This window comes from Falco peregrinus, chromosome 5 (assembly GCF_023634155.1).
Source record: "Falco peregrinus isolate bFalPer1 chromosome 5, bFalPer1.pri, whole genome shotgun sequence".
In the NCBI taxonomy this organism is placed as follows: Eukaryota; Metazoa; Chordata; class Aves; order Falconiformes; family Falconidae; genus Falco; species Falco peregrinus.
The window spans coordinates 65,695,179-65,713,164 of NC_073725.1; the positions used below are offsets into that span (position 1 = coordinate 65,695,179).

General features: G+C 50.2%; 1 protein-coding gene across 11 annotated transcripts in view; it reads left to right on the top strand.

The window, feature by feature from the left end:
• Positions 1 to 17,986, top strand: part of PTPRS (protein tyrosine phosphatase receptor type S) — a 161,847-nt gene that overhangs the window by 111,130 nt on the left and 32,731 nt on the right. For 6 of the 11 annotated variants that reach the window (XM_055804730.1, XM_055804729.1, XM_055804736.1 and 3 more), the window contains 8 exons: positions 2,980 to 3,249; positions 5,419 to 6,000; positions 6,894 to 7,027; positions 7,195 to 7,339; positions 13,269 to 13,574; positions 14,980 to 15,173; positions 15,607 to 15,633; positions 17,444 to 17,561. In XM_055804730.1, the coding sequence (XP_055660705.1) occupies positions 2,980 to 3,249; positions 5,419 to 6,000; positions 6,894 to 7,027; positions 7,195 to 7,339; positions 13,269 to 13,574; positions 14,980 to 15,173; positions 15,607 to 15,633; positions 17,444 to 17,561 (1,776 nt within the window). The remainder of the gene's footprint in view (positions 1 to 2,979; positions 3,250 to 5,418; positions 6,001 to 6,893; positions 7,028 to 7,194; positions 7,340 to 13,268; positions 13,575 to 14,979; positions 15,174 to 15,606; positions 15,634 to 17,443; positions 17,562 to 17,986) is intronic. The other 5 variants (XM_055804737.1, XM_055804734.1, XM_055804738.1 and 2 more) reach the window with 2 other exon arrangements.

Below are 17,986 nucleotides of genomic sequence, written 5' to 3' on the forward strand. Positions count from 1 at the left end.
ATGACACTTTTCAGTTATTAAATTCTGGTTTGTTCTTCCTTTTTCCTTTTTTTTTTTTCTTTTCTTTCTTTTTTCCTTCTTTCTCTTTTAGTCTGGTTTTATTTCTTTGTTATTAGCCTCGGTTTGAATTACTTATCTTGTTCTGTTTCCATGACAACTCAGTGTTTGCATCCCACCTGCCGTTGTTTGTTGCTGTTGATGCTGTTTGCTGACCGGATCTTGTCCGGCATATGTCTCCCCATTTCTCCTCACCTCTTCCCACCTTGCCTCCCCTCTCCAGAAGGTTACATATCAGCCCCTCCTCAAAAGAGTCATCCCCACCCCAGATCTGTCTGCATGTTGACCCCACTTGTTTCTTTTCAAGTTCTCTCCATCTTGCCTCAGATTGTGACCGGTGTGGTCTTCACGTGGCTCCATTTTCTGAAATGCAGTACCTCCTGAAGCAGGCAGTGGAAAGAAGGAGGGAGTAGGCAACAGGGACATGCCCTCATCGCTATCTAGGGTTAAAAGTCTTCCATAGGGTGTGACAGGAGGGAGAAGGAGCATGTTGCCTAGTCCCTTGAGCCTGTGCTGGTGCCTGAGGTTGTGCAAATGCCATCTTACACCTTTGTCTAAGCAGGAAGTAATCTCCTACTGTTAGTGTCCAGGTGAGTTTGCAGTCTCTCCCTCCACACTCTGGTCCTTTCCCCAGCTGCGCTGGAGGTGAGGGCATGCGCTCCATTCTTTTTGCAGATCCCTGCATGCAGGAATTCTCCTTTGCTCTAAGCTCCTAATGCCACATATCTGGAAGTCAGGTCTTCCTTGCCTCTCAGTACTGGTTCCTGCATACTGGTAACCATGCAGAAAAGGATCCAATAGCACAATGGGAAGAGCACACCTTTCAATGAAGACATCTCCTTGTCAGCTTGCAGGAGGCGGCAGGGGGGCTATATTTGGCTTTTGTTTGACAAAGTCCCACTAGATGGGAAACAGCCACTACCGCTCCTGGCAGCACCCTTCCCATCTGAAAAGATCCGTAATGTTGAGCAGCAGCCAGGGAAGTGGGCTGGAAGATAAATACTGGAAAAACCCAAGATACTGCTTCCAGGGGACATCTGAAGGCCCTAGGACTTGGGAAGAGTGACAGCAGGCTAAGCTCTGGTGTCCTTTGCATGGCTTTTGCATGGATGCAATTGCCACTGATTTTTTAGAGAGCTTGTTCAGAGAGTTTACCTGGGAATAGGACAGGAGGGACAGATATTTTTCCAATCCCAGCACTGCTGACTCTCCTGCCCCCTCACCCGCCCTGCCTGAGGGGAGTTTACTGCATGGCTGTCTCCGAAGCTGCAGGAAACCTGCGCTCCTTTTCTCCTTAGGCTGCTGCTGTGTCTGCATCCTCTCAGGGTCTGTACCCTTTGTCTTAGCTTGCGGCATGGGACCTTGCCCCCAGCTCCCTCCTTAGGACCTCTCTGAGCCGTTTATGTTTCTCCTTTGTCCATTCTCCCACTTTCAAGCCCTAAGGAAGAGCACCCACCTCGGCCAGCCAGCCAGCCCAGTTAGTTCAGAAAATGGAGCCAAGGAAACCGCACCCCCCCTCTGCATCCATGTTCTTACTGTGTAAGGTCTGGAAGCTGCATCCACCTCTCTGCTAAGGAGATGCACAGAACATGTCACTGTTTTTTCAACGTTAAATTTTCATTACCTTGTTTTTCTTATTAATTCTATTCTATTTATTATTCCGCCAGGGCTGAGATGTGACAATGTGAGCCACCACATTGGGTCACATCAGCTAGAAAAAGTATGCAGCATTAAAGTGGGTTTCCCCCTCCCCTCCCTCTCTTTCTCTCTCTTCTTTCTCCCTTCCCCTTCTTGTTCTCCTTTCTTTCTCTGTTGCTCACTTTCTATTCAGTATCCATGTGGGCATTTGCTAGCCGCCCATAAATTATATTCCTCTGCATTTTCCTCTCTCTTTCTCTTTCTATCTTTCTCTCTTTCTCTTTTTTACCTATTTTGCATGATGTTTGTGACTCTGAGAGCTGCATCTATCGATGGAACCGTGTCAGATCTTAAAGAGGCTTCGTTAGGGTTTCTATACCCGAAAACCACAAAAATTTCATTAGAGTTTCTCATCTTTTCCACACTCTTTCTCGCTCCAGAGGGACTGCCTCCCCCTGGACGATTCTCACACGCAGACACTAACTAAATTCTGTCCTGCTCCGGGGACTCCCTCTCCTCCATTTTTAAAATATTTTTTACCTCTTTACTTTTCAAGTGGTGTCTCTCTGGCATTTGGGGACGTGACACTTCTCTCTTTGTTGAATTCTCTGGGTCCAACAAGGCAAAATCTCGAGAAGTGTCCATCTCCATCACAGCCGCCTCCTCGCCACCACCCCGCCTCTGCAGCATCCCTGGGGCAGGGAGCGGCTGGTGGGCTCGGGCCCCTCTCTGGAGATGGCCGTGGTGGTGGAGGGGCTGTTTGGTTTTGCTGTGGGAGGAGGTGTTGCGGCAGTCAGACTCCGCTGGAAAAGGGGAGGAGCAGGTTTCTCAGGGTGCGGAGCGGGGAGCTGGGGGCCCCAGCGGCTGTGGAGGAGATTTTTCGACGCACGCCATGCCAGCTCTTGCCAGTAAAGATGAGAAATTGCTAATAAATTTTTGTGTATTTATCTGTGCTGTGATGGGTCTAATCTTGATCAATGGAACCCTGTTGCTATGAAATACCGCTTTTATGTCTATATTCTATATATTGTTTGTGAAGTAAAAATTTATTTGGAGTTTAATTTTTTTGGTTTTTGTTTTTGATTTTTTAGTTCATTTGTTTTCTGTTTTGTTTTTAATGAAGGAAGAAAATAAATGATGACAAACCCCATCTATATTTAAATTATCTTTTGCTCTTTCTTTTTCTCCCTTATTTTTCTTTTCTTTCTTTCTTTTTTGTTTTGTTTTGGTTTTTGTTTTTGTTTTTGTTTTGTTTTTTGTTACCTCTGTGCGTCTCGTCCACAGTTCGCCGTGTGGCCCCACGTTTCTCCATCTTGCCCGTCAGCCACGAGATTATGCCTGGTGGCAATGTCAACATCACCTGCGTGGCCGTGGGTTCGCCCATGCCATATGTCAAGTGGATGCAGGGAGCAGAGGACCTGACACCTGAAGATGACATGCCTGTGGGCCGTAATGTCTTGGAGCTCACGGATGTCAAGGACTCAGCCAACTACACGTGTGTGGCCATGTCCAGTCTGGGAGTCATAGAAGCCGTTGCTCAGATCACGGTGAAATGTAAGAGAGTGTGAGCACGCCTGCGTGAGCGAGTGCGTGGGTTCCCTGACTGCATGTTTGTAGGAGTGTGCATGCACAAGCGTGCGAGCTGCTGCATGGGTGTATATATGTGCAAGGCATGTGTTGGGTGCACAGTTGTAACAGAGTGTCCGAGCACATGCGCAAAGCAAAAGTGGGCACATGTCATGTTTATGCATGTGAGCCTTTGTAGATCTGTGGTCGTGCCTGTCAGCCTTCACCGGTGCATGAGTGGGAATGTCACGGTGTGACTGTGTGGGTACCTTTTTCTGCTTGTGTCTTTGTGCATCTGCATGGGGTGAGCCTGTGACTGATCTGCACATGAGGAGTGTGGGGATGTAATTATGCATGTAAAAAGGTAGTCGTGCATGAGTGTGTGTGTGCATGGAAGAAAGAACAACGTGACTGTATGGGCATGTGGGTGCTTGGCTGCATGTATGTACGTCCATGTTGTTACAAGCCTGTATGTACATGCATAGGTATATGAGCTTGAGCAGGAAAACACACTTGTGCACCATGAGTGCCATGTGCTAGTGTCTGTGCAGGCGTCTTTGGGGATCCCGCACACAAAGAAATCCACAGTGAATGGGAAGCTGGTGGCTTGAGATGTTTCCTCGCTTTCAGACAACTGAGCTGTTTGTTATGAAGCAAACTCTGATTCAAACCCCTGCATGCTTGTTTCTGTCCTGGGGTATGAGGCTGGCTGGGCAGTTTGCAAGGAGCCTTGGATGGCTTGAAGCCTGCATGCCATCCTGTTCCAAGGTTAGAGATTCAGCCAAGGCCCTGAGGATCTCTGGCATGTGTACCCTTGCAGTAGAGCCTAGTTCCAGCATCTTAGCGGCTGTTGTTGCCTCAGCAAGAGGGGAATAACCCCAGCTTCCAGCTAGCAATTCCCAAGAGGAGCACGGGTGCAATCTTCAATCTATTCTGTCCTCAGCAGGGGAGTATTAAAACCCAAGCAGGATGCCCCTGTGGTTGGGTGAGTGTAGAGCTCTTTGTATGAGCTGGTGTCTGCTCTGAGTGATGGCATTGCCCACGAGGGATCTGGGGAGAAAGAGGGTGGGAGAGGATGTGGGTGGGGAGGGGGGAAGAGGAGGAGAAATACTTCGAAGGGGAGGGCTAAGGAAGAACAATCCTGTTGTATCGCTTGATCTAAGGAAGGTCTGACAGTAGAAATGAGTAGGGACTAGTGAATCTTGCCACGACACATCCTGAGCTTTTGCAGAGGGAGTGGGCTCACGTGCTAGCAGAAGGCTGCCTGGGACTGGGCTAAGGCGCTCTTTATTTCCCTGAGTATTTTCTTCCTTCCCCTTTTTCCCTCTCTTACCCTGTTAACTTCAAAAGATACTGTGTCAGATACCTTACTTCTGCTTTCCAGCTGTCCTGTCTCCTCAGACGGGGAATCTTGCCCTGCTCGTACCTTCTGCCTTTTGTCATTGTATCTGTATTCTGTTCCCCCTTATGTTCCTGTGTGTAAGCATCTGCAATCTTTCCCAGGCAGAAGATGAAAGAAGTTAGAGCTTTAGAGGTGCTCAAGTCTAGAGAAGATGAGGTTGGAAAGGGTCTGAAGTGTGTAGTAAGGAAAACACATAAAGCTTGCTGTTAAAGGTGTCTGACACTTAGCATGCTGTCTCCAGCAAGCTCCAAAGGTAGTCTTCTGGATGAGGGGCAGGGGAGATGAGTATTAACACATGTTTGTGGCTTGAGAGGAAGCACTCCCAAGTACTTATAGGGTTTTTTGTTCTGGAGAGCACAGTCAGCGCTGTGCCGTTACGTGCACGCTAAACATGGAGAGATTCAGCAGTGCCGGAGCCGGGCTGCCAGCGCTGTTTCGGAAGATGTGATTACGTGCTTGGAAGGAGCTCCTGCCAAACTGCTTTTCCTTACTGCCGTGTGAGCTGGCGGATGTGCAGCTGAAGTCTGTGCTAATGATTCCAGATGTTTAGCTGAACACTTCCCTTTTGATGGAGCAGTTTAAGGATGATAATAGAGTGTATAACTAGGTTCATAATATTTCAGCAGCACTTTACTGAACTGCCGCACTGTGATCAGTACTGTGCCTCTGGCTTCTACAAGCCCTAACTAGCCCAATTAGGCACCATTTCAGCATATGTGGTTTTTTTTTAAATGTCTGTTCTTCCTGATTCTCAGCACTCCCCAAGGCTCCTGGGACGCCAGTGGTGACAGAGACAACAGCAACAAGTATCACCATCACCTGGGACTCTGGAAATCCAGACCCTGTATCTTACTATGTCATTGAATACAAGTCTAAAAGCCAGGATGGACCATATCAGATCAAAGAGGACATCACCACCACACGCTACAGTATTGGGGGGCTCAGCCCCAACTCTGAGTATGAGATCTGGGTCTCTGCAGTCAACAGCATCGGGCAGGGGCCTCCCAGCGAGTCAGTGGTCACTCGCACTGGGGAACAAGCTCCTGCCAGTGCCCCCCGTAACGTGCAGGGACGAATGCTGAGCAGCACCACCATGATAATCCAGTGGGAGGAACCGGTGGAGCCCAATGGGCAGATCCGTGGCTATCGGGTGTATTACACCATGGAGCCTGATCAACCCGTCAGTAACTGGCAGAAGCACAACGTGGATGACAGCCTCCTGACCACAGTGGGCAGCCTTCTGGAGGATGAAACCTACACAGTCCGGGTCCTGGCCTTCACCTCCGTGGGAGACGGGCCTCTTTCTGACCCCATCCAGGTTAAGACACAGCAAGGAGGTGAGCACCTGTGTCACTGTCCTGGGAGGCACTGGGCTGCGGGAGGTGGGGTGGTGGCTCATGACATTATCCAGCTGTGGCTGCGGTGTCACCAGAGCATTTTTGTCTTTATTAATTCAATTTGGTTAAAACAGAAGTAACCTTCTGGGAGGAAGCTCGGTCCAGTGGCTGGAGCCAGAGGGCCTGGTGCATGATTTCCGATTTGTTTTTTTTCTCGGAAAGGTTGTTGCTTAAATGGGTAGGGCAAGCAATTAAGCAAAGAGAATCCATTCCTGCTGCGCCATGTTTCACAGTGAGGTATCTTGTTGCTTCCAGTTTCTAAATGTCTTTAATAGACCTAAAAACACTCACTGTCCAGGCAGTAGTGAAGCTTAACTCTTCTTAAAGTACCCAGAAACTACCTTCTCGGAGATGAGTGGGGGATGAGCCTTATTTGCCATTGCCATTGCCACATTTGCCAGATGTGTTGAGCTGGGAACGAAAGGTGTTGTACCACAGGCTGTGGCCCAGCATGCTTTCAGTGCCCCGCTTGCGGGGAGGGGTGCTGGTGAGGAGACCCTGCATCCTCAACGGGCTGCTCAGGGGCTTCCCGCTTCCAGAATCCCTTAGTACTGGGGATTAGTGGGAAGGGCTGGATTCTGCAGTGCCAAGAAAGAGGCATATGATCCAGCAGGACTCTTGCAGCTTTGGACATGATTGAGTCCTGCAGTGGGATTTAACCCTCCAGTGCTTTAAAGGAAGGGCTGCCTACTCTGCAGCATGGCAGTTTGCTCCTGATTTGCACGCAGGCTTTGAGGAAAACAGCATAGGAGTTTTCTAATTAGCCAAGTTAATGTGGCTTCTCCTGTCTCTCACCTTCCTCCTCTACCCCATCGGTTTCTTCTCTGTGTCAGTCCCCGGGCAGCCGATGAACTTCCGAGCAGAAGCCAAGACGGAGACAAGCATCGTGTTGTCGTGGAGCCCTCCCCGCCAGGAGATCATAGTGAAGTATGAGCTCCTCTATAAGGAAGGAGACCACGGCAGGGAGGTGAGTCCAGAGAGAAGCAGCACAAAGGGTTGGGGCGCTGAGGAGCATCCCACCTTCCGTTCCCCAAGGTGGCCGAGTGAGGGGAGTAGGGCAGGTGTCTGGGCAGGGCTTGCCTCTGCTCCTTTTTGTTTGGTTTTATTTTTTTTCTTCCCCCTCGCCCATCTCAGGTGCCGAAGAACTTCGAGCCAACGACCTCCTTCACTGTGGAAGGCCTGAAGCCCAACACTGAGTATGTCTTCCGTCTGGCCGCCCGCTCGGCTCTGGGCCTGGGGGCCTTCACCCCGGAGGTCAGGGAGCGCACCTTGCAGTCTAGTAGGTGTCTCTCCTTTTCCCACCCTTCTCTGAGGGGAAGACAGTCAGGGAACCAGAGATGGTGGGCACAGGGGTACGGAGCTGTGGGGTGGACATTCGTGGTGCTGCGGCATTTCACACCTCTGGGGTTCCTCTGCAGGGAGGTGGGCAGCGGCGGGGAGCGGGGCACCTTTGGGACCTGCTCCCTTCTCCCTTTGCTGACCCAGAGAGCTGAGATACGAAGGAGGGAGCAGAGCCAGTGCATGCTTTGGGCGGGGGCGGTGGGAGGCCAGGTAGCACCGTCCACTTGATGGGGTGGGGAGCAGGGAAGGGCTTGCTGGTGGGCTGCGCTGGCCCGTGGTGCTGAGCATGCTCAGGGAGGAGGGCAGCCCACCGTGGTGCAGCAGCTTGCCTGTCCGCCGGCAGAAACTGAGCAGCAGTTGTCTGGAAGGGGGGCACAAGCAATGGAGTGGGGAGACAGTGGGGGGATCAGGAGGAAGAGGAGAAGGGAAGGTGATTAATCAAAAGTCCCAGCGTTTTCAGCAGCCTTTGGGGAAGCGGTCCTCATGCTCTTTTCCGTGAGCGACTTGGTAGCCGCAGGGAGGAAGGCCTGCTGGCCCAGCAAGTGCTGGGAACGATCCCGTTTGGGCTCTGGCAGAGGGGGAGAGAGGAGTCATGTGGAGCTGGGGCGGGGGATATTAATGACACCAGGATGGAGTGTAAGCAACCAAAATGTGCTGGTTTTAGTTTAATGGATTGTCTCCCTTCGCTGTTGCCCTGGGGACAATAACCCTGGATGGCAATATTTCAACCTGGGCTTTTCACAGATCTTTGCTTTTAAATGAGGTGTTTTTTCACTGCATGAGTGGCTGTGGCAGCTGTTCTTTGTGTTTTCTGTCTCCTCTCATCTCTACTAAATCACTCCGCTGCAGTTTGGAGTAGCCGGGAGCAGAACTAACTCAGAAATGGCTCTGGTCACCAGTGTGAGGAGAGAGAGTGCCTGCTCCCATCTCTCAGAGTCCTTAACAAGGGAGAGCAGCAGGCTCTCAGCTGGGTGCCTGCCCCGTCTTTCCGTTTTAATTGTCACATCCTGCTGTCTCTCTTTTCCCCTGTCTCTCTCCTTCTTTCTCTCCCCCCAGGGAGTGGGAGGAGAGGGGAGTCTGTTTCTGCATAGACAGAATTCCTTACTGGGGCTTTCTCAGGCCTCCAGTCCATTCAAAGATACTTTGTTTTCTTCCTTCCTTCAAATGTTTTTTACCCTTTTTCCTTCCCCTTTTTTTCCCCTTTATTCTCTCTACATATTGAAAGAAAATCCTTTCCTGACTCTGCTGCAAATCTGCTGGTTCTGATCCCAGTATGGTACTGTCAGAGGGAGCACCACTGTGGGGTGGGGGGAAATGAACTGAAAGGACCTGAAAAAACACTCTGCTTCTGTTTTTCAAGGGGTTTCCCTCCTTGAGATTTGTGGGGATGGGAGGAAAAGAGGGTTTGTGCTTTCCGGGTCAATAAAAACTGGCTGGAAGGAGGGGTGTGGGAGCTGATGGCAGTAGGGCTTAGTAACACTGAAATTTTTTCCCTGAAGGGTGAGGAGAAGGGGATCTGGGAAAGGGGAAGGCTTTGGGGCTTTTTGTAACTCGGCACTTGCCCAGAATGAGGCCTGGTTTGTTTCTCTGTAGCTCAGCTTTCATAGGGGTAGTTTCATTAATTTAACGCTCTTCAGAACGTCAGCTGGGAGCTGTCAGTGTCCTGTAACATGGTGAAACATTTTTTCCTGGCTGGCTGTTGGAGGAACGAGTCAATTCTCCCTGGTCCGGGCGACATCCTTCGGCTCACAGACCTTCTGGCTCAGGACAGGCTTTTGTGTCTTCCCTCTGCAGCTCCTTTTCCGTTCAGCTCCTCCTCGGCCCGCTCCATGGCTCTTCTTTCTTTTCTCTTCTGCTGTCTGCTTGCCTGCCTGCATGCTCTCACAGCCCGATGAAACCAGCTCCCTGCTCTCTGTCTGTCTGTCTCTCGCTGAGCGGTTTCACACCACGATGGCATCTTGTCTCTGCAACAGCAAAGCCTCCTTCGTCCTCCCGCAGCCTGCTGAGGCGTTCAGTACTCTTCCCCTCCTAGCTCAGCTGGCAAGCATGTGCCTGCATGCCGCAGCCCTCCCCGCATTGCACACCTTTCTGCACAACACCCTCCACCTCCCTGTCAGGGTGGCTCCTCCTGAGCATCATAACCAAAGTAAAATCCATTAAACTAAAGGTAAAGTATCTTTTTCTTCTTGAAGTAGCTGGGTTTTAACTCTTCAAGTACCAGAGACGTAGATTGTAAAACCAGCAGAATCTCATGGTTGGAGGAAGCTGGTTTGCCCTTTCTAACTAGCCATGACCTTCCCAGGGCTCCTTGGCAGCTCTCCGACTTGGAAATGTGAGAGTGCAAAGCACGTGTCGACAGACAGGGGTGGCAGGGTGGGTGCTGTGAGGCTGCATGTGCAGGTGTAGAGGAACAACGGGGCTTTCTTACCCTGTGTTCCTTCCCAAGAAAGGATGTTTCCCCCACCCATTAGCTCTGCTCCCCTTCCCTTCCCCCTTCCTTACATTAGATAAAGTGAACAAAACTTATACAAAGTCTATGGTACCTAAAGGGTTAAAAAACACTGTATTGTACAAGGTCAGTAAGGGTCATTCTTGTGGCTTGGACAGTCAACTTTAAAGCATGTAAAAGATGCAGTTCAGGTGAGTACTGGCTGGTCTCAAGCAGATTCACAAATACAGTCCACCCTGTCGCTGCAGGCTCACACACACGTGTGTGGATCTGCACACGCTCATGTATGTCCTGGAGCCAGAGGGAGGGGGGATTCCAAAGAGCTGTCTGCCTGCTAAAAACGGGCCAGCAAACAACGATGGTCGTCTCCTGGCTGGGGGGGCTCCTGTCTGCACTGTGGCTCCCTTTCCAGCAAAGGGGCTTGTTGCAGAGGTGAGCTGAGAGCCCCCGGTGTGGGCTGTGGTACTTCGCCTCGTGCATACAGCTCCCACCTTCTCGATGCTGTCCCCACACACGCACGTCTCCAGGGTCACGCAGGTTGGGCTGGATTGTGAAGGAAACTCGCAGTGCCATGAACTCCCCAGATGCGTCTCCAGTATGGCCAGCCAGCACTTGGTGGCTGTTTTCATCCAGGTGCTGTAGTCGATGAGAGTGACGGGGAGGGAGTCGGGGTGGGATCTGGGCCTTCTCCCCCATCACCCACCCACTCCCCACCCCCACCCCACCTTTTTTGACCAGAGAAAGTGCAAACCATCCCAAAAGGGCCTCTTGGTAGGTCCCTGTGCTGGAACGTAGAGGGTGAGTGAGCAAGCGAGCGTGGCCACGCACAGCAGCTGCCAGTGCAAACAGTGAACCCAGGTGCCAGCCGGAGCTGCAGCTCTGCTTACTGGGGCTTTCATAATGAGTTTCAGGATGGAAAGGGTAGGTCAGGTCAGACCCTCTCTGCAGTGGGTTTCTCAGCCGTGCTGGCTTTGGCTGGACTGCTAAGCAGGAAAGGTGGCTTTTAATACTACCAGCCCCTGATGGGGAGAAAAAAGGAGCCAACAGCATCATGGCAGGCACTGGAGGAGGGTCGAGTCTTTTCCTCCATACGCTGAAAGGGACTCGAGTTGCTTCTGGGGTGTGGGTGCTATGTCAATCACAGCAGATGGAGAGAGCTACAGGGAAGGGGAATCCGGCAGTGGGAACCTGCTGCCCAGCCCTCTGGTCCCTGTGCAGGTGGCTTAGCAGAAGAGAACAGACTGGGCTCCAAAACTGCCATTGCTGCGGGAGCTCGGGCTCTGCTGGCAGGGGGAGTAACTCAGCCAGGGGGGCTAGCGGTGGGGCAGGGTGGCATTTTAAAAGCCAGTCATGTGCAGAAACCCACCAGGAGCTTGGTCTGGCCTCGCAGCTCAGTTTCTCTTGTTCTCTCTTAAGAAAGTCTTGTAAGTTAGCAGTTGAAGCGTGGAAGGTAGGTAAACAGACGGGGAATGTTCTGGAAGGAGTCACTTTTTGTATCAGTATTATTTTATTATTATGATTTCCTTTCTGATGTTTTTTTTTGTTGTTTCAAATTACTGGCTTGATTTATGATTTATTTTCCAGTTTGTTCCTTTTGGTTTTGTTTGTTTGACATATTTTGTATTATTTTGCGTGGCTAGCCATGGCTAGGGATCGTCACTCTCTGCAGTAGGTTTTCTGAGGATAAGGGTTTCATTCTGCCATTTTAAATACAGCCAAAATGCTGCAAAGTAAAGCATGAAAGTAGGAGGACAGCACCCAGAACGTCCTACTGGACAGAGTGCTCAGCTCTGCAGTGTGAGGACTATCATTACACTTTCTGCAAAGCCCACTTCTGTTTAATGGAGGCACAGGCAAAGCATGTGGTTTCCAGTCCAGTGCAAACTGGGCAAAGTATGACTTGATTTAGCAGAGTCCTCAAGGCAAGCTGGGGCTAAACGTCTGTTTGTGACTCAGGGATGGGAGTAAGAGGTTTGAAAAAATCATTCCTTGGTAAAATAGCTTTTTGTCGATTAAAAAGCAACAGAGGAATGGGAAATGGTAACCAGCATTTACCAACTCCCAGGCTTCTCGCAGGTGATGCTTTGGGGGCTTATAAAGATGCCCCAGTTTCTGGCAGTGTCTGCAGAGAGTTAAAAGCTATTTATTGCAGTTTGACTGTATGGGCTGAGATTGCGTTTGCAGATTAGCCTTGCAAATGTATCACTCTCTCTGCTTGCCTGGGCTGATTGATTGTAATTAGTGATTGAAAGAAGTCTGGTCTAAGATTTCCCCAGGTGCCCAGGTTACGGTTGGGTTACAGAAGTGGCAGACTCTTTGTCCCAAGTTTGCCAAGGTCTCAGACCTGTGGCATCTCTGTCGACAAACCTGTGCTTCTTGCAGTTGTATCTCAAGGCACGGCTGTGGCATGGCAGTGTGTGTCCCAGCACGTAGCGTCTGACAGAGCTGGTGTCAGCGTCCTACTGAGCAGCCCGCACTAAAATTACCTACTGCAGCTCAGTAAACACCACAAAGTGAGCAGCCCTGTGCTAGAAAGCTGTGGTTTACACCTTCCCCATCTCCTGAAAATCAGCCCTTGGACAGTTAGCTGCTGCCACCGTGAGAACAGGCGGCTGCATGGGGCCGCGTTTCTGAAGGTGTGCTCCCAGGACTCTCGGGAATACCCTGGTGCAGTACAGGCAGCAAGTGCAGTGGGAGTTAGACCGGCTGCTGCTTCTGAAAATCTGGTACCTCAAGAAGCCCTGTGCCTTGCTCATTTGCAAGTCTTTCCTCTAAAGCCCCTCTGTCTAAACCCATTGGGGACCACTACTTGGCAGTGTCCTGGGCGTTTCCACCATGGGGTTTTGCCTTCTTCAGTCTGTGGACAGCTAATAACTTCCATCTGGAGGTACAGACTCATCCATTTAAGCCTCTTGGCAAAAGATTTGCTCTTCTTACTCACTTTTCACAGATCCCTTCAAAGAAATTCAAGATCCCAGAGACTGCGGTTTGGAAACAAGTGCTTTACCAGCCAGGGCAGGATTTGCCAGACTGCTGTAAACCAGGGAGCTAAAGGAAAGGGTCTTTTGCAGAGTAAAGCTGGGTGCTTAGTGTTGTGCCAGCCACACTTTGGGGAAGCAGCAGGACCCCTCTTGGCTAGCCCGCTTGCTGTTTCAGTTCTTTGCTTTATAACATTTCAGTTCTGATGCCCCATTCAATTTCCGTTGGCTTTTTTTTCTTTTCATTTACAAAAAAAAAAAAAAAGACAACAACAAAAAGCTCTCTCCTTTTTTAATTTTATCTTCCTAAACCAAATTTTTGTACGTTTTATTTTAGATTTTTTTGTTATCATTTTCCTTTTTTTTTTTCTTTTATCTTTCCCATCTTTTGTTTTTTCCCCTCCTCTTCCCTTTCCCTCCTGAATTTTCCCCCCTCGTAGAACCGTCTGCCCCCCCTCAAGACGTAAAATGCGTCAGCACCAGATCCACCGCCATTCTGGTAAGTTGGCGGCCGCCTCCGGCTGAAAGCCAAAATGGCATCCTGGCTGGCTACAGCGTCTACTATCGAGCGCTGGACTCCGAGGACACGGAACTTAAGGAGGTGAATGATATCCCCCCAACCACCAGTCAGATCCTCCTGGAGTCCCTGGAGAAGTGGACAGAGTATCGCATCACTGTCGTGGCTCATACGGAGGTGGGGCCGGGCCCGGAGAGCTCGCCGGTTATCGTCCGGACAGATGAAGATGGTAATTGCGCTGTTTCTGGTTTTCTCCTGAGCCCCCTGGTGAATGCGTGTCCCTGGAGTGGGCTTTGCCCACGCTGGGGGGGACGTGGCCAGTCCCTTCTCCTGGCCTGTGTGGTGCAGGAGCCAAGGCTGCCGGGCTCGGCACAGCCTCCGCCCAAGGGGCTGCTGCCCCCCGGGTCCCCCAGGATCCGCAGTCCAAGGGTCGTCCTTCCCTGCTTCAGGCTTGGGGCTGGCTTTGATTTCTGGGTTTTTTTAATATCAAGTCTCTCAGCCTTGACTGCGCCACTTCTCCTGAAAAGATGCTCTTAGCGAGCAAGGAGGCAGCTGGGGCAGCAAGGAAATGAAATCAGAGACGATTGCTGCCAGAAACTGTTTTAAAATATTAAGAGTTCTTCCCACACATTCCTTGTTATTAACTCCTCATTAAGTCAAAGTTTTGGTTAGTGGTAGAAAGGAAGGATCTCTGTTAAAGTTTAAAAAATCCTTCAGTGACAAGCAGCTTAGACTCCAGTTCAGTGGCCCAGCTCTGAGACTTTTTAGCATGAACAGGAACAACGAAGCTTGAATTTCCCTGGCATTTCTACAGTAAAATAAAACCAGGAAAAGATGTGAACGTGTGCTTGAAGGGAGAGCACCCTTCCTGTGAGGGTGAGGTAGAACCCTCAGATAATACAGGTCAAGTAAATGAAAAATATTAAAATATAAATATAAAATTTAAAAATAAATTCCAAACTTTCTTCCTCCATCCTAAATAAAAAGATTTTTTTAAAAAAGCTAGAGGTTTGTCCCCAGTGTGGGTCCTGTTCCCCTGAGTGTCTGGACGTACCCAAATGGGTAGAATACCTTGCTCAGATTAAGCATGGTTTTCTAGCAGATGAAGCTGTTATGCCCGTTATTATTATTATTTCCAAAAATTCAGCCCAAATTCATCCTGGACATCTCTTGTTTCCTGTCTTGAGATGACACAGCGGCTGTAACCGCATCCCCCTGCCCTGCCTGGGAGACCAGGTTGCTCCAAGGGCAAGTCCCTTTCGGCATCCTCTCCACCCTGACATCCCACAGGCAGGACCAGATCTTGTCTGGCACATCAGAGAGTGGCTTTACCCTCAGGATGTGAGCTGGAACTGTATGGTTTCTTCCGTCCGAGCAAACTGGGGACAAAGAAGCCTATGGAAGAGTGGCTGGACTATGAGATGCGTATCTCCGAGCCATGCAGATGAGATCCCCCAGAACTCCTTCCCTGTTTCACTGAGTGAAGGCCAGTGACAGATGGCGGCATGTCTAGTTTAAGTGCCCCCCTCCTTTTGGGGCTGTAGATTTGGGGTGTGTATGTCCCATAGGTGAAGTGAGAGGCTCCAGATGGAAATCGCCGAGTGACTCGTAGCCCTTCCTTCCCTTCCTCGCAGTGCCCAGTGCGCCGCCTCGGAAAGTGGAGGTGGAGGTCCTGAACTCCACCGCAATCCAAGTGTTCTGGCGCTCTCCAGTCCAGAACCGCCAGCATGGCCAGATCCGCGGCTACCAGGTCCACTATGTCCGCATGGAGAACGGAGAGGCCAGGGGGCTGCCCCAGATCAAGGATATCATGCTGGCTGACGCCCAGGTAAGCACTGGCCTCCTACTCTGGTCTCTTCTCGCGGAAGCTTTCAGGGGGTGGGTGCTCCTTGTCTCATCCCAAGCAACATAATGCTGGAGAAGGGAGATGAGTGTCTCCATGACAAGGTATATGTTGTCTTTCTGCAGTTCATTTGCACTCCCAGACAGTAGCTGTTGTGGAAGAGTATGAACTGCAGTCCCAGCACTGAACTAAATACCATCCATCCTCCCTGTGTCTGGGAAGTCTTTTAAGACAGGCAAAGGCCACAGTGGAATCTACTAATTTCTCCCACTCTACTTCTTCCTTCATGCTGGCCTGGTAACTTCTGACCTTGTGTGGCTGCTTGCTCAGGGACTCCTTCCTCATGCTGTGTCTCTGTCTTTCCCTTCTTTCCCCTCTTGTATTCTCATGTGCAAAACCTCTCTTGTTCTCTGCCCAGTGGGAAACAGATGACACTGCTGAATACGTAAGTAAAAAAGTAAAAACCCTCCCATCCTGGTTCTGTCCCTTCCCTTCTCCCACTCCCTGTTGCGGTGTGATATTTTCCTTTTCCTTTATTTTTTGCAGTGCCAGTGTGCCTGTTTTAAAGCCTGTTGTTGGTGTCCCCACACATTGTCCCCACCCTGTTCACTTTGCTCTGCCACCCTGTGTGACTGTGTCATCCGTCAGCACGCAGCAGGACTGCAGGGTTTTCCCCTCGGTTCTGAAGGAGGGATGAGTCCGCTGCTCCTCCTGGGGGAAGCAGATGGGACGTTGGATTTGGGATTACCTTGAACATACACTTAAAGATGGGCTGGTCTGCGAGCACCCCTGGCTTGTGGCTGAAAAACATGGTTAGGCTGGAAAGCGCTGGGTGTTGAGAGCCCCCTAAGTCCTAAGCTATCAGGGCACGAGGAAATGCTTTGTGCCCTCAGAGGGCCAAGGTTCTTAGATACTTCATTGATGCAAAGCTCTGAATCACTATTGGCACTTTTAAGTAGACCTTAAAAGCAGCTTGGCTGTTCGACATTTGCTACTTCTGCTAAAATGCTAAATGTTTTTCGTGACCTTACAGCTACAAAGCAGTAAAGAAAGCATTTCCTTCTTGGAATGGTGGGATCCCAAGATAACGCACTACTAAACTGGTTGTATTCATGTCTCCTAGCGATTGCCAAGTGCCCTGCAAAAGTGAGGGACCTCTCTTTTACAGATGGATAAACTGAGGCCTGTGAAAGGCAAAGTCTCGTGCCTAAATTCTTAACAAAACTCAGCAGCAAGTGTGTGAAAGCAGAACGGGTTTCTTGACTTCCAGAAGACAGACCTGTCTCTGTAGCTAACGGCTTCCAAACTTGTTGATCAAAATCCCGCTGTTTTGAAGTTCTGCTGTTCCACTCCCTGCTCAGCTTTGGGGGCAATACAGATATTTTCAGGACCAGCAAATTCTTCCCATGTGCTGCCTTGAGATTTAATATTGAAAGCACAAAGGGGCAGTGGGGGGGTGAGGGAGAGGAAGGCCATAAAACATGCACAAAGTTCACATCTCCCTCCTTTTCAGGCCCTTGGAGAAAACCCTGCTGCATACGCTGTCATCCTGTTTGATGTAGTACGGGTATTCCTTTTACAACAGAGCCCTTTGAAGGGCTGAATACTTCACGGGGAAGGGCTATTCTTGAGGCCAGTCTTCTAACAAAAGCTCCTGGGAGCCAGGTGTGGTGAGGCTGATAGAGGATGGAGGAAGGAGGGTGTTGGGGATTTAGCAGGGAGCTTTAGTGTGCAAGCAGAAAATGTCGCCTTGCACTTTGCGTTAAAGCAATCCCTTTAATATTATGAAGGCATTAAAAAATATCTCTGAGAAGAGGAGGGAGGGGGTAATGGTGAAAAAAATGTAATCTCCCTGAAACCGCTGAGACCTCCTCTGAGACCGCATAGTGACGAGGAGCACTTTGAAGAGCGCAGCAGCATTTTGATGGCTGAAGCAGTTTGTGTTGAGATAGGGAATGCGTGAGAGGTAGATCTGGAAGAGAAGGCATTGAACCAGGGCCCTGCAGGGACATGCTGTGTTTACAGAGGGACTGCTTGCAGCCAGGGTGTGCGTGCTTCTCGCTAAGGAAACGTGGCTCTCATCCTCCTGCTGATTGCCACATCTACCCAGTTGCCCCAGAGCATCTCCTGGTTTCAGATTCAGTGAATGTTCCTGCATGCTAGAAAAGGCCTGAGACTCCTGCAAGGAGGAGAGATCTACCCGTGTGTATGTACCTGAATATTTACATGATTTTCCTTTGGAATCTTGCAAACAGGAAATGATCATTGCTGGGCTCCAGCCTGAGACTGCCTATTCCATTACCGTAGCCGCTTACACCATGAAGGGAGATGGTGCTCGCAGCAAACCGAAAGTGGTCACCACGAAGGGTGCAGGTAAGAGCCTTTTCCTGAACTGCTGGGATTCACCAGTTTCCTAAAACCAAGAAAAGCTCTTTCTCCAGACTTGGCTTCTTTCATCCCACTCCCTTCATGAGGGGCAGACTTGCAGCAAATGCTGTGCTGCCCCGAATACAGAATTACTTCTAGGAAGGCAGAAACCCCTTCGTTCCTCACTTGTAGCCCTCACTAAATTACACACTTTTCTGTCAAGTGCTGCAGAAAGCTCAGACACACCCAGAAATGCAACAGAGGATTAATTAATTGGTTGTAATCTCTTGTGCTGTAAATTCCAGTGCACCAGATGTAAAGAGACTCTCTGCCTGGTCTGACAGTGGAGAGGCTGTGTAACTTTGATGGTTTGCACACACAGGTACCCCGGGAAGAAGGAGAGCCAGAGGTCTGTGGTCGTGGTGTTGACT